A 15251-nucleotide genomic window follows, 5' to 3' on the forward strand; every position below is an offset into this window, starting at 1 on the left:
CCAGACATCTACTAGATAAGTTGAACTTTCGTCCTTGTTTGTTTTTGTTTTTTGGTTCCAGTTCACAGCTGCAGTTTCGTTACTGTGTCTGGAAAGCTCTTGTTGATCAGGAATTGCCACTCTGGTATTATGAGTTAATGCCAGAGTCCTAAAGTAATTTCTGGATGGTGTTTTGTTAGGGTTTTCTACTGACCATGAAAGTGTGCTTTCTGTCTTCTGCTATCTAGAAAGCGGACCTCAAATTTGCTAAAACTATTTTCCTGCTGCGTTTGTTATTTCATCTAAAATCACCGCCAATATATGTGGGGGGCCTCTGTCTCCTTTTTGGGCATTTCTCTAGAGGTGAGTCAGGTCTTATATTTCCCTCTGCTAGCATTATTTAGTTCTCCGGCCGGCGCTGGGCATATAGGGATAAAAAGTAGGACATGCTACCTGGCTACTTCTGGTTGTGCGGTAAGGTTTAGTTCATGGTCAGTACAGTTGCCATCTTCCAAGAGCTTGTTCCTATATAGGCTTATGCTAGTTCTCTGGCCATGGAGATCATGACAGTTTGACCGGCCACTAAAGGGTTAAAATCCTTGGCTGAGAAAGGAGAGAAATAAGAAGTCTGCTGAGAGTTTTTTTTTTTTTTTTTTTTTTTTTTTGTGCTCTTAATTGGATCACTTGCCAGTCTGTCTATGCTGCAGTCTTTCTTTTTTTTCTCTCTCCTTCTAATCTTTGAATGGCTCTGTGTGCACCTGTCTATAATGGATCTTCAGAGTGTAACTGCAGGTTTGAATAATCTCGCCACGAAAGTACAAAGTTTGCAAGATTTTGTTGTTCATGCTCCGGTATCAGAGCCGAGAATTCCTTTGCCGGAATTCTTCTCAGGGAATAGATCTGGCTTTCAGAATTTTAGAAATAATTGCAAGTTATTTTTGTCCCTGAAATCTCGTTCTGCTGGAGACCCTGCACAGCAGGTTGGGATTGTGATTTCCTTGCTCCGCGGCGACCCTCAAGACTGGGCTTTTTCATTGGCACCAGGGGATCCTGCGTTGCGCAATGTGGATGCGTTTTTTCTGGCCTTGGGGTTGCTCTATGAGGAACCTCATTTGGAACTTCAGGCAGAAAAAACTTTGATGTCCCTATCGCAGGGGCAAGATGAAGCTGAAATTTACTGCCAAAGATTCCGTAAATGGTCTGTGCTTACTCAGTGGAATGAGTGTGCCTTGGCGGCTACTTTCAGAGAGGGTCTCTCTGATGCCATTAAGGATGTTATGGTGGGGTTCCCTGTGCCTGCGGGTCTGAATGAGTCCATGACAATGGCCATTCAGATCGATAGGCGTCTGCGGGAGCGCAAACCAGTGCACCATCTGGCGGTGTCCACTGAGAAGACGCCAGAAAGCATGCAGTGTGATAGAATTCTGTCCAGAAGCGAGCGGCAGAATTTTAGACGGAAAAATGGGTTGTGTTTCTATTGTGGGGATTCTACTCATGTTATATCAGCATGCTCTAAGCGTACTAAAAAGCTTGATAAATCCGTTTCCATTGGCACTTTACAGTCTAAATTTATTTTGTCTGTGACCCTGATTTGCTCTTTGTCATCTATTACCACGGACGCCTATATCGACTCTGGCGCCGCTTTGAGTCTTATGGATTGGTCCTTTGCCAATCGTTGTGGGTATGATTTAGAGCCTTTGGAGACTCTTATTCCTCTGAAGGGGATTGACTCCACCCCATTGGCTAATAATAAACCACAATACTGGACACAAGTAACTATGCGTATTAATCCGGATCACCAGGAGACTATTCGTTTTCTGGTGCTGTATAATCTACATGATGATTTGGTGCTAGGATTGCCATGGCTGCAGTCTCACAACCCAGTCCTTGACTGGAGAGCTATGTCTGTGTTGAGCTGGGGATGTAGGGGGACTCATGGGGACGTACCTTTGGTTTCCATTTCATCATCTATTCCCTCTGAAATCCCTGAGTTCCTGTCTGATTATCGTGACGTCTTTGAAGAACCCAAGCTGGGTTCACTACCTCCGCACCGTGAGTGCGATTGTGCTATAGATTTAATTCCGGGTAGTAAATACCCAAAGGGTCGTTTATTTAATCTGTCTGTGCCTGAACATGCTGCTATGCGAGAATATATAAAGGAGTCCTTGGAAAAGGGACATATTCGTCCATCGTCATCTCCCTTAGGAGCCGGTTTTTTCTGTGTGTCAAAAAAAGACGGCTCTTTGAGACCATGTATTGATTATCGGCTTTTGAATAAAATCACGGTTAAATATCAATACCCATTGCCGTTGCTGACTGATTTGTTTGCTCGCATAAAGGGGGCCAAGTGGTTCTCTAAGATTGATCTCCGTGGGGCGTATAATTTGGTGCGGATCAGGCAGGGGGATGAGTGGAAAACCGCATTTAATACGCCCGAGGGCCACTTTGAGTATTTGGTGATGCCTTTTGGTCTTTCTAATGCCCCTTCAGTCTTCCAGTCCTTTATGCATGATATTTTCCGCGATTTTTTGGATAAATTTATGATAGTGTATCTGGATGATATTCTGATTTTTTCGGATGACTGGGACTCTCATGTCCAGCAAGTTAAGAGGGTTTTTCAGGTTTTGCGGTCTAATTCTCTGTGTGTCAAGGGTTCTAAGTGCGTATTTGGGGTTCAGAGAATTTCCTTTTTGGGATATATTTTTTCTCCCTCTTCCATTGAGATGGATCCTGTCAAGGTTCAAGCTATTTGTGATTGGACGCAGCCCTCTTCTCTTAAAAGTCTTCAGAAATTTTTGGGCTTTGCCAACTTTTATCGTCGATTTATTTCTGGTTTTTCGGATGTCGTTAAGCCATTGACCGATTTGACTAGACAGGGTGCTGATGTTGCTAATTGGTCCCCTGATGCTGTGGAGGCCTTTCAGGAGCTTAAGCGCCGTTTTTCTTCTGCCCCTGTGTTGCGTCAGCCTGATGTGGCTCTTCCTTTTCAGGTTGAGGTCGACGCTTCTGAGATCGGAGCTGGGGCAGTGTTGTCGCAGAAAAGTTCTGACTGCTCCGTGATGAGGCCTTGTGCCTTCTTTTCCCGTAAATTTTCGCCCGCTGAGCGGAATTATGATGTTGGGAATCGGGAGCTTTTGGCCATGAAGTGGGCGTTTGAGGAGTGGCGCCATTGGCTTGAGGGGGCCAGACATCAGGTGGTGGTATTGACTGACCACAAAAATTTGATTTATCTTGAGACCGCCAGGCGCCTGAATCCTAGACAGGCGCGCTGGTCATTATTTTTTTCTCGGTTTAATTTTGTGGTGTCATACCTACCGGGTTCTAAGAATGTTAAGGCGGATGCCCTTTCTAGGAGTTTTGAGCCTGATTCACCCGGCAACTCTGAGCCCACAGGTATCCTTAAGGATGGAGTTATTTTGTCAGCCGTTTCTCCAGACCTGCGGCGGGCCTTGCAGGAGTTTCAGGCGGATAGACCGGATCGTTGTCCGCCTGATAGGCTGTTTGTTCCTGATGATTGGACCAGTAGAGTCATCTCTGAGGTGCATTCTTCTGCATTGGCAGGTCATCCTGGAATTTTTGGTACCAGGGATTTGGTGGCAAGATCCTTCTGGTGGCCTTCCCTGTCACGAGATGTGCGAGGCTTTGTGCAGTCTTGTGACGTTTGTGCTCGGGCCAAGCCTTGTTGTTCTCGGGCTAGTGGATTATTGTTGCCCTTGCCTATTCCTAAGAGGCCTTGGACGCACATCTCGATGGATTTTATTTCAGATCTGCCTGTTTCCCAGAAGATGTCTGTCATCTGGGTGGTGTGTGACCGTTTTTCTAAGATGGTCCATTTGGTTCCCCTGCCCAAATTGCCTTCTTCTTCCGAGTTGGTTCCCCTGTTTTTTCAAAATGTTGTTCGTTTGCATGGTATTCCTGAGAATATCGTTTCTGACAGAGGAACCCAATTTGTGTCTAGATTTTGGCGGGCATTCTGTGCTAGGATGGGCATAGATTTGTCTTTTTCGTCTGCTTTTCACCCTCAGACTAATGGCCAGACCGAGCGGACTAATCAGACCCTGGAGACATATCTGAGGTGTTTTGTGTCTGCTGACCAGGATGATTGGGTTGCTTTTTTGCCATTGGCGGAGTTCGCCCTCAATAATCGGGCCAGCTCTGCCACCTTGGTGTCCCCGTTTTTCTGTAATTCGGGGTTCCATCCTCGATTTTCCTCCGGTCAGGTGGAATCCTCGGATTGTCCTGGAGTGGATGCGGTGATGGAGAGATTGCATCATATCTGGGGGCAGGTGATGGACAATTTGAAGTTGTCCCAGGAGAAGACTCAGCTTTTTGCCAACCGTCACCGTCGTGTTGGTCCTCGGCTTTGTGTTGGAGATTTGGTGTGGTTGTCTTCTCGTTTTGTCCCTATGAGGGTCTCATCTCCTAAGTTTAAGCCTCGGTTCATCGGTCCGTATAAAATATTGGAGATTCTTAACCCTGTTTCCTTCCGTTTAGACCTCCCTGCATCCTTTTCTATTCATAACGTTTTTCATCGGTCGTTATTGCGCAGGTATGAGGCACCGGTTGTGCCTTCCGTTGAGCCTCCTGCTCCGGTGTTGGTTGAGGGTGAGTTGGAGTACGTTGTGGAGAAAATCCTAGACTCCCGTGTTTCCAGACGGAGACTCCAGTATCTGGTCAAGTGGAAGGGATACGGCCAGGAGGATAATTCTTGGGTCACTGCATCTGATGTTCATGCCTCCGATCTGGTTCGTGCCTTTCATAGGGCCCATCCTGATCGCCCTGGTGGTTCTGGTGAGGGTTCGGTGCCCCCTCCTTGAGGGGGGGGTACTGTTGTGAATTTGGATTCTGGGCTCCCCCGGTGGCTACTGGTGGAATTGAACTTGTGTCATCATCTTTCCTGTTCACCTGTTCTCATCAGATCTGGGTGTCGCTATATAACCTGGCTTCTCTGTTAGTTGCTTGCCGGTCAACAATGTTATCAGAAGCCTCTCTGTGCTTGTTCCTGCTCCCAGACATCTACTAGATAAGTTGAACTTTCGTCCTTGTTTGTTTTTGTTTTTTGGTTCCAGTTCACAGCTGCAGTTTCGTTACTGTGTCTGGAAAGCTCTTGTTGATCAGGAATTGCCACTCTGGTATTATGAGTTAATGCCAGAGTCCTAAAGTAATTTCTGGATGGTGTTTTGTTAGGGTTTTCTACTGACCATGAAAGTGTGCTTTCTGTCTTCTGCTATCTAGAAAGCGGACCTCAAATTTGCTAAAACTATTTTCCTGCTGCGTTTGTTATTTCATCTAAAATCACCGCCAATATATGTGGGGGGCCTCTGTCTCCTTTTTGGGCATTTCTCTAGAGGTGAGTCAGGTCTTATATTTCCCTCTGCTAGCATTATTTAGTTCTCCGGCCGGCGCTGGGCATATAGGGATAAAAAGTAGGACATGCTACCTGGCTACTTCTGGTTGTGCGGTAAGGTTTAGTTCATGGTCAGTACAGTTGCCATCTTCCAAGAGCTTGTTCCTATATAGGCTTATGCTAGTTCTCTGGCCATGGAGATCATGACAAAGCTCTATGTAGAAACAGGAGGTCAATTTTCCCTGTATTGCAGGAGAATTGATTTTTGCAGGGACAAGACACTTCCCATTTCTATAAAGAGAATAGAAAAGAGAAGAATTAGCTGGGTAGAAAGGCAAAATGAGCAACTGTAAGTGCACAGTGCGATATCATAAGATGATTGATGGGAGGAGGAGTTTTTCTTTAATGAGTGATTATGAAAATAAAAACTTTCTAGCACTGGAGAGGGTGAAATAGCATTATGAGAGATTTTCATGGTTGGTCCCCTCTTCCCCCCATAATAAATGGCAGTATTAGATGGTGGATAAACACAATAGATTCACAAATATTTTACCTTCTCAAGCTCTCTTCGTAATTCTTCCTGTTCCTCCTCAGACAAGGCGTCTGTTACTGTAGCTGCTGCATCTTCTCCCTCCGGGATGGCTTCAGGTTTTAAATGATCTATAAATATAAAAAAAAGAAAGAAAGAAAGTATTACAAATATGTAGATTTATTATACTGGAATGGGGCATATATTTGTTCCAATAGGGTCCACAAAACATTTCCTACAATCTTATATACACAAAACAAAACAAAAAGTATATATGAATATTTATAAAATAAAACCTATTCTTTCCATAGAGTGAGAATCCCACCAATTCTTATTCAATTTGCAACCTATCCAGATTCGGAAGCAAAGCCACATTTTATAAGGATAGAAGAAAAAAAGATAAAGACTAAAAAAGGGATTAAACTAGATCTGCAGCCAGGCTATCACTCCTATTATATAGCTGATAAATAAAAACATAAGACAGTAGTAACCAATCAGTAATGCCAGACATCACCTATAGTACCAGAAATAAGTGGCCACTGAACACATAAACCTGAATCTGATCACTGCCTTGTGCGGAAAAACATAAGCGGAGGCCGCAAGCAAACCTCACACATTTGTCTTTTGGTTGTAGTCCTCTTTCTCTCTGAAGGGACAATTTGCATACTTAATTTCCCAGAGGAGCATGCAGAGATCACGAGGCGGGAACAGTCAGGGGTTGATATAATGCTATTTATATACAGAAGTAACTTTAAACAATTAGTGTTAGTAACCATGCAAATCAACAGCAGAAAGAATAACCAAGAAAGTCTTTCACTATTTAACGTTAATGTTCCTTTGACAAAGGTGGTGCACTCAGTCATGGGAGTCACCATGTAAGTTCTCTCTGAAGCTCTGGCCCTTGCGGGGGTTTTCCCGCTAGGCCGCAAGTCTCTTTCTAACTTAGGTCTAACAAGGCCAGTTGAGCCTCCCATGCACCAACCATGCTGACCCTGGTGTAGATGATAGCTGGAAGGGACGGCCTAGTTCACCGACTCTGTTGCTGTTTCCTCATCGACTTTCTCAGCTTCACAGTCGGCAGAAGTCTCTTATGCTCAGGGCAGAGAGAAATAGGCCTTGGCTTTTGACCGGAGACATCGAGCCTCAGAGGACTGACCAGCGCAGAGCGCAGATCCTGGCTCTGACCAGTGTAGGCGGTACTTGAAGGTCTCCTGCGGGGAATCTGGACTTTGCCTGATGGCGCAGACTTCCCCACTGAAGCCCTTCACACTGGTCTCAGCGGTGTATCTGGAGCATGTTTGCTCCACTCTTTTCCCAGGCACCAAATCTCGTGCTTTGGAGTGCATGGCTTTTATATCAGGGAAATCCTTCCTGTGGGTCAACTGATCTAGTTCACCACAGAAGATCGCTCCCCTTCCAAATCTTCCAGCACAATTTGGTTCCACTTGATTTCGGCTGGCCAGCAAATGGCAAGCCCTCCTAAATAATGGCACATCCTGCACAAGTTCTTCAGAGATATCACGGCTTCTTATCACACATGCATGGCTTATAAGTTTGCCCACTCTGACATGCCAGGCTTGGCACTCTCAACAAGGAAAAACGTTACCTTTAGACTCCATGTCTCCTGACCCAAACTCTGTCTCAGACTATATATGTGGAGCTGTTGAGTTTGGGTTAGGAGACCTGCAGCCTTCCCATGCATCATGGTCCGTGCTCGGACTGTGAAACACAGATGTGTAAATCCAGCTTTTAGGCCTCATTCAGAGCTCAGTTTTTCCATTTACGACTTATGTTGTTTTTTCTATGGATGGAACTAGCACCCATTATAGATTATGTGGCTATTCACAAGTCAATGTTCTGGTGCAGACCACTTGGAGAAAAATTGGAAATTTTTCCGAGTATTTTTGTGTACACAAATTCACCTATGCAAGTCTGTGGGTCTGAAAACAAAATACAAATAAAAAAATAAAATATTCGGGCAGCACTCGGATGCCATCCCAAAAGTGTCAGATTTGGAGGTTTGTTTGATAGCAGAAACCTAATGCGCAAAAGAAAAAAAAAAACCTGCTGGCAAAAACGGACATATGAATCAAACTCTGACTATGCCTGATCAAAAAACTAATAAAAATCATTCCGGTTTTAGCATAAGAGAAAAATCAGTGATGTCTGAATGAGGCCTTAGTGTGAAGGTTTCTGAAATTTCCCGGGATCAGTGAGAATATCGAATACTGAAATCTAGGGAACGTTTAGACACAGTAAGTCACTTTTTATACTTTGGCAGGAGCAGAAGCTGTAAGTGATCAGAATTCACTACATTGCCATTGTGTTGGCAGACTCATCATCGCACATCTATTCCTCCAACAGGTTTTCTGTGTTAATCATTAACCAACCATGTTATAATTGAGGCCAACATAATTAAGAAATGCAAATGCAGTGACCCAGAGTAATCTCATCACGTAGCAATGTTTAAAGCAAGAATCCATAGTAAGAAGAAATACGCATGAAGTAATTATAGATTAAACCATCCTTTGTACCTGAGTAATACATTTAGAACTGATTAATATATACTTAAAATAAATCAACAAATGCCGTAATACAAAATATAAGCCCAAGGCCTCATTCACACTGACATTTTTCACAAATGAGTGTCATCTGTTTTTGTGGACAGCACTTGTACCTATCACAGTCTATGGGGTGTCACACGTCAGAAATTTCCCTTGGACTGAGCAGTCCTTACAATATTGCGGAGACATGTCCCATATTGATCCTAGTGTCGGATTAATAGTGGTAATGCTTTCTATGGGTCAGCAAAAAAATAAAAAATCTGAGCATTCGGTTGCCATCCGTGTGCGGTCTGTATTTTTGTGACTTTTTCACAGAGAAGAAACCTGATCTGTTTTTCTAATATGTAAAAAAAAAAAACCTAAAAAAAAATGTGGTCTGAATGAGGCCTGATATAATCAAATTGTGTATTCAAGAAACTCCAAAACATATATAAAAAAAAAAAAACATTTCAAGTAAATCTCCTTAAGTTCACATAGATGAATATTTGTGCCTGCTGATAAATTGCTTCCTTAAGGCTGTGTGCACACGTTCAGGATTTTTCGCATTTTTTTGCTATAAAAACACGATAAAACTGAAAAAAGCGCTCACATTAAGCATCCTATTAGAATGCAATCCACAATTTTTGTGCACATGTTGCGCTTTCCGGAAAAAAAACGCAGCATGTTAATTCTTTGTGCGGAATTGCGGGGATTTCGCACACATAGGAATGCATTGATCCGCTTACTTTCCGCATGTGGCTATGCCCACCGTGCGGGAAGTAAGAGGATCATGTGGGGTTGGTACCCAGGGTGGAGGAGAGGAGACTCTCCTCCAGGCCCTGGGAACCATATAATTGTTAAAGAAAAAAAAAAAAAAAAAGAATTAGAATAAAAAATCGTGATATTCTCACCTTCCGGCGGCCCCTGCAGCCTTCCCGCTCCTCGCGATGCTGCCGTTCCCAGTGATGCTTTGCGGCAATGACCTGTGATGATGTAGCGGTCTTGCATGATGCTACGTCATCTGAGGCCATTGCCGCGAGGCATTACAGGAAACGCGAGCATCGCAAGGAGCGGGAAGGCTGCGGGGAAACCCGGAAGGTGAGAATATCATGATTTTTTATTTTTTTAATTATTTTTAACATTAGATCTCTTTACTATTGATGCTGCATAGGCAGCATTAATAGTGAAAAGTTGGTCACACTTGTCAAACACTATGTTTGACAAGTGTGACAGTGTGACCAACCTGTCAATCAGTTTTCCAAGCGATGCTACAGATCGCTTAGAAAACGCTTAAGTGATTTTTCCAAGACCAAAAGTTTATTTTAATCAACAGATCTTTGTACACTTGTGAAAAAAAAAAAAAAAATTGGTTCTGAAGTAAAATGTTTTTTTAAAAAAAAGTTAAATGTTCCTTTTTTCCTTCCACATTGTTTCAGTTCCTGTGAAGCACATAAAGGGTAAATAAACTTCTTGAATGTGGTTTTGAGTACTCTGAGGGGTGTCAAGTTTGGGTATTTTCTGTCATGTACACCCCTCAAAGTGACTTTAAATGTGAGGTGGTCCCTAAAAAAAATGGTTTTGTAAATTTTGTTGGAAAAATGAGAAATCGCTGGTCAACTTTTAACCCTTATGACTTCCTAACAAAAAAAAATGTGTTTCCAAAATTGTGAAGTGAAGGGATTTACAAAGAGGGGAAGCAGGAGTGTAGCAGGGGAGAGATTACAAACACTGCAGCATGGGATCACAACTAATTATTTGGCATAAAACATTGTTTAAAAAACAGGCAAGTAAATGTTTTACCTCACAAAAAGAATCAGCTGTGATCCCCTGTTGTAATGTCTGTATATATTCTTTTGCTTCCCCCCTCCCAGACACAGCCATTACATAGTACACAGTAGGGGCACATTTATAAGATCTCAGCACCAGGAACATTTGTTTTAATCACATTTAATTGTGGAAATTATTGTAATTTCAAGATCTATTGATTAAAGTGAACTTTTATTTGTGGGAAAAAACCCTTTAAGTTTCAACTTCTGTCTAAGGCTGGTTTAACGCATCTGACTTGCACAGTCTAAGTACAGTCCGTGATGTCCTGCCTGGCCCGGGGGTCTTCTGACCTGAACTCATCAGCCTCATAAGTGTATACAAGGCTGCTTAGCTCTGGGTCAGACCAGGGCCCAGTCAGGACATGACTGCCCATACTTGAAACGTAAAAGTTGGGCATGTGAAACCGGCCTTAGGCTCAACACATCAGAGCAGTATGATAGTGGCATACATAGAGTATTCCTCAACAACGCTGGCATATGCCACTTTGTGTCACCCAGTAGCCACAATTAAAAAAGAAAAAAAAAAAAAAAAAGGGGGGACAGCACTTCATACCATACTAGAGGAAGCCAAAAGGGCATTTATTTCTACCTTCATTAGGAGAATGAAGGGTAAAATATGTGCCCGAAGTTTTCCTGGTGCATATGCCAAAATTGTTCAAAATGATGCAAATAAAGTATAAGAAATGATGACATCCGTGACATGGAGCCTGTATGGTCGTGCCCGAGGTAGTATGGCTCCTCAGCTAGAAGAAAAAAAAATCCTCTCCATATACGTTTATAGAAAATCAAACACATATGAAGGTACCGTAGATGTTCCATGCAGCATCTGTATTAGTGGCCTGTAATGAGCACCAAAGTAGCCGTTCATAGAGTTTCAAAAATACCCACACCAAATACTAGTTAGAAATCCAAAGTTTAGGCATTTGTTATAGTTAAGAATCAATCATCCAGTCAGAAACATGTACATATAGCGACAGGGTACTAGAACCATTGTTATCTAAAAGTGATCATGGGGGACGTGGGGACATTTTCTGGATATCCTCTCGGGAATCCCATTATAGATCATCATATTAAGTCAAGCATGACTCATTACAAATAAAGTATAAACATTTTCATTCATCTGGATGGAAAAGGAATTCCTAAACAGGTAAACTCTACGTGCCCAATTACGGCCATTTTGCATATATGGCACACAGGGTCCAAGAACATGGCAGAGGTCACCACCTGAAGCGATAGAACATCCCACACACATCCAGGAATTGCTCCTGGCACCTTTATAGACAAAGAGAAGGAATGAGAAGTTACCCGTGCCAAAACGCGTTGGTGAATCCGGAGGAGTGTTACTTAGATGAGGTGAAAGAAAGAGATAATTCCTATCGACTCCGCAGTCAAAATTGAAAGGTGACTTGTAGTCATCCTGGAGGTCAAAGTCCTTAGAATCCATTAGAGCGGGTTGTCCTAGAGGATCATTGCGTTTGAAGTACAAAAAAAAAAAATCTATATAACCCTTTCCTTCAAAGCTCCTCCAGCTTGTCCGTTCGCATCCGATGACGCAGAAATAGATTTTGGTCTATTAAACAAGGCCACAATGCATTCTGTGATGTGCCTGAAGATCTCTGGCCGCTCACATGACTGCAGCAATTTAATCAGTTACTTCCTAGACAGGGCTTGGCTTACACTGTCAGAAGGTAAAAATCTGCCCCAATTGCCTTGGCATTCCTGACACAGCGGAGAAGAAAAAAATAAGTTTCTCTTTTACTTTTGGGATGCAGTGTCAGACGGGATCTTCTACCATCGAGGAGCGCCGGCTCGGGAGCAGAAAATACTGCAGACATTTAATTTAGTAAAAATAACAGCTCCTGCAAAACCAGGACCTTGTTAATCTTCTAGGGCACAAACAGATTACTGGCCAATATTGTTTGGCGCACACCATCTGTGCTGTAACAGGCGCTCGCTGAGGAGATGTGGGGACCCTCTGTGTGCTGCACTGTCCTCCAAATACTAGAATATCCACAGAAGGCCATCTCCAGCAAGGACATACACCGGACGCCCCCAAGCAAAGTGCTTTTCAATCAATGCATCACTTAATGCATCCTGGCCTCCAAACCTCAGAGCCTTGGGAATGATCTGCCTCTTCTGCTGGAGCACTGCAGACAATAATGCTCGGCGGCGTTAGGTGACAGCCATTAGCTGGTGACCTGATTTTCCAAGCCACTTGGAGGAGCTGCAGTACAGGCCATGATCAGTGTAACAGTAGTAATGTAGAACATATGGAGGCAAGAAAGGACACGTGTATATACCCTGCACCTTCACTCTTCTCAATAACCTTTCAGCACGCTCATAAATATAATTATCACATTAAAACAGATTTTTTTTTTACGCCTCTGTTAATCCCATAGGCATGTGCATTTATCTAGTAAGAAAAACAAGCAGGTGAAGAAAAAAAAAAAAAAGTTTACATATGCCTGGTTTACATCCACTACATCTATACTACTATATGTATACTACAATTCAGCATTCAGGAGAAAACAGCAGGAACAGACAAATTAAAAGAGAAGCCATTATCAGGAAATTACGGTACTTAAATTTAAAGTCAGGATTTTGTGTAAAGCATATTTAAATATTTTTGGCCTTGAGATGTAAAAAAAAAAAAATAATAAATATAAAGTTAATAATCTACATTAAAAATAAAATTGTCACACTGACCACTAAGCTTATTTTAGACCAACTGTATTGTTTCAGGAAACAAGACAAGTACAAAGTCGCAATAGTATATTGTTTCAGGAAACAAAACATGTACAGGGACCCAATAGTAAGAACCCGACCATCTCTTTTGTGTTGAAGTGTTTAACACTTAATGCCCAATGATGGAAATATCAGGCATGGAGCCATCAGGGACTACTCCAGAGAGGGCAGATGCCAGCTATATTATATGACTGACATCTGCCTCCATCACCAATGACCAGAGGGCCACTGATCACTGCTGTTAGCCTCTTAAATGCCGTGATCCAGCCAGACGTTAGTTCGGGTGGACATAGGCTTCCCTGTGATGCAATTGCAGGGAGCCAGTGGGCTACTAGGACAGCTGGGAGCCAAGTGAGCACCTGTGCCTTTCATAGGACTGCTTCTATGATGTCCAGTCTGTGGTTGGGAATCATAGGAGACAGTCATTTTTACTATATGCCGCTCTACTGTGGTATTGCTGTATATAGAAGCGATCAGATCACAGGTTCAAAGTCCCCTAAATGGACTGAAAGTGAAGAGATTTTTTTTTTTTTTTTTTTTTTTTTTTTTTTAAAGGGCACAAAAAACAATTGAATCACCCCCTTTTCCAAAGGTAATAAGCAGGGAGAAAGAAACATAACACAAGACAGCTGTCCAGAAAAGTCTGATCAAAGTACAAAATTAAACACAATCTATAATTACTGTAAATATAAAAATAAAAATGCCAGATTTTTGGTAGCTACAAGATGACAGAAAAAAAAGAAGACGGTATGAAGAGATCAAAATGTCACTTTTATCCCAAAATAGTATCAATAAAAACTATCAGGGTACTATGCAAAAAAAAAAAAAAAAAAAAAAAGCAAGCCATCACACATCCTCAACTGAAAAATTAAAACGGTCACCATCTGTAGCCTGCTCCCTGATGTGGCAGGGAGGCCATTGGGCCCAGATGCCACTGCCACTTTTGCCCCCCTGTAGCCACAACTCTGGTTATAGTGGAGAAATTACACAGTACTGGAGTTGCTTGTACGACATTCTGCTTCTTTAACATGAATTTTGATAATGTGACAGATAAGACAGAAGAAGCCACCATGATTCCCAGTATACATAGACGCTCCTATGCTGGATTATGAGCCTTTGTATTGGCCACAACATAACTGACTAGTTAGTCTGATCGTGGCACCACTGTTGGTCTGATATTCCTGTTACAACTTTGTATTTATGATGCGCTAGGCATGCGCGGTTATGTGAACCCTGTCCGCCCTCCTATGGACATTGTCTGCATTGACTTTCTGCGCAGGATTATAGCGTCGAACAGGTCAGTGTGACGCTGATGGGAGGGGGTACCATTATAGTGAGAACAGGTCAGTGTGACGCTGATGGGAGGGGGCACCATTATAGTGAGAACAGGTCAGTGTGACGCTGATGGGAGGGGGCACCATTATAGTGAGAACAGGTCAGTGTGACGCTGATGGGAGGGGGTACCATTATAGTGAGAACAGGTCAGTGTGACGCTGATGGGAGGGGGTACCATTATAGTGAGAACAGGTCAGTGTGACGCTGATGGGAGGGGGTACCATTATAGTGAGAACAGGTCAGTGTGACGCTGATGGGAGGGGGTACCATTATAATGAGAAAAGGTCAGTGTGACGCTGATGGGAGGGGGTACCATTATAATGAGAACAGGTCAGTGTGACGCTGATGGGAGGGGGTACCATTATAATGAGAACAGGTCAGTGTGACGCTGATGGGAGGGGGTACCATTATAATGAGAACAGGTCAGTGTGACGCTGATGGGAGGGGGTACCATTATAATGAGAACAGGTCAGTGTGATGCTGATGGGAGGGGGTACCATTATAATGAGAACAGGTCAGTGTGACGCTGATGGGAGGGGGTACCATTATAATGAGAACAGGTCAGTGTGACGCCGATGGGAGGGGGTACCATTATAATGAGAACAGGTCAGTGTGACGCTGATGGGAGGGGGTACCATTATAGTGAGAACAGGTCAGTGTGACGCTGATGGGAGGGGGTACCATTACAATGAGAACAGGTCAGTGTGATGCTGATGGGAGGGGGTACCATTATAATGAGAACAGGTCAGTGACGCTGATGGGAGGGGGTACCATTATAATGAGAACAGGTCAGTGTGACGCTGATGGGAGGGGGTACCATTATAATGAGAACAGGTCAGTGTGACGCTGATGGGAGGGGGTACCATTATAATGAGAACAGGTCAGTGTGACGGTGATGGGAGGGGATACCATTATAGTGAGAACAGGTCAGTGTGACGCTGATGGGA

The 15251-nt window shown here is 43.2% G+C and overlaps 1 protein-coding gene across 2 annotated transcripts in view; it reads right to left on the minus strand.

The window, feature by feature from the left end:
• The window catches only part of TPD52 (tumor protein D52), a 122032-nt gene that overhangs the window by 20085 nt on the left and 86696 nt on the right, over positions 1-15251 (minus strand). Inside the window, exons 1-2 of one of the 2 annotated variants that reach the window (XM_077270706.1) lie at positions 11530-12357; positions 5880-5986 (exon numbers count right to left, since the gene is read on the minus strand). In XM_077270706.1, coding sequence (XP_077126821.1) covers positions 5880-5986; positions 11530-11668 — 246 coding nt within the window. In that variant the 5' untranslated portion in view covers positions 11669-12357. Of the gene's footprint in view, positions 1-5879; positions 5987-11529; positions 12358-15251 lie in introns of those variants that run through there. The other variant, XM_077270707.1, reaches the window with a different exon arrangement.

Source organism: Ranitomeya variabilis, chromosome 6, assembly GCF_051348905.1.
Source record: "Ranitomeya variabilis isolate aRanVar5 chromosome 6, aRanVar5.hap1, whole genome shotgun sequence".
Taxonomy (NCBI): domain Eukaryota; kingdom Metazoa; phylum Chordata; class Amphibia; order Anura; family Dendrobatidae; genus Ranitomeya; species Ranitomeya variabilis.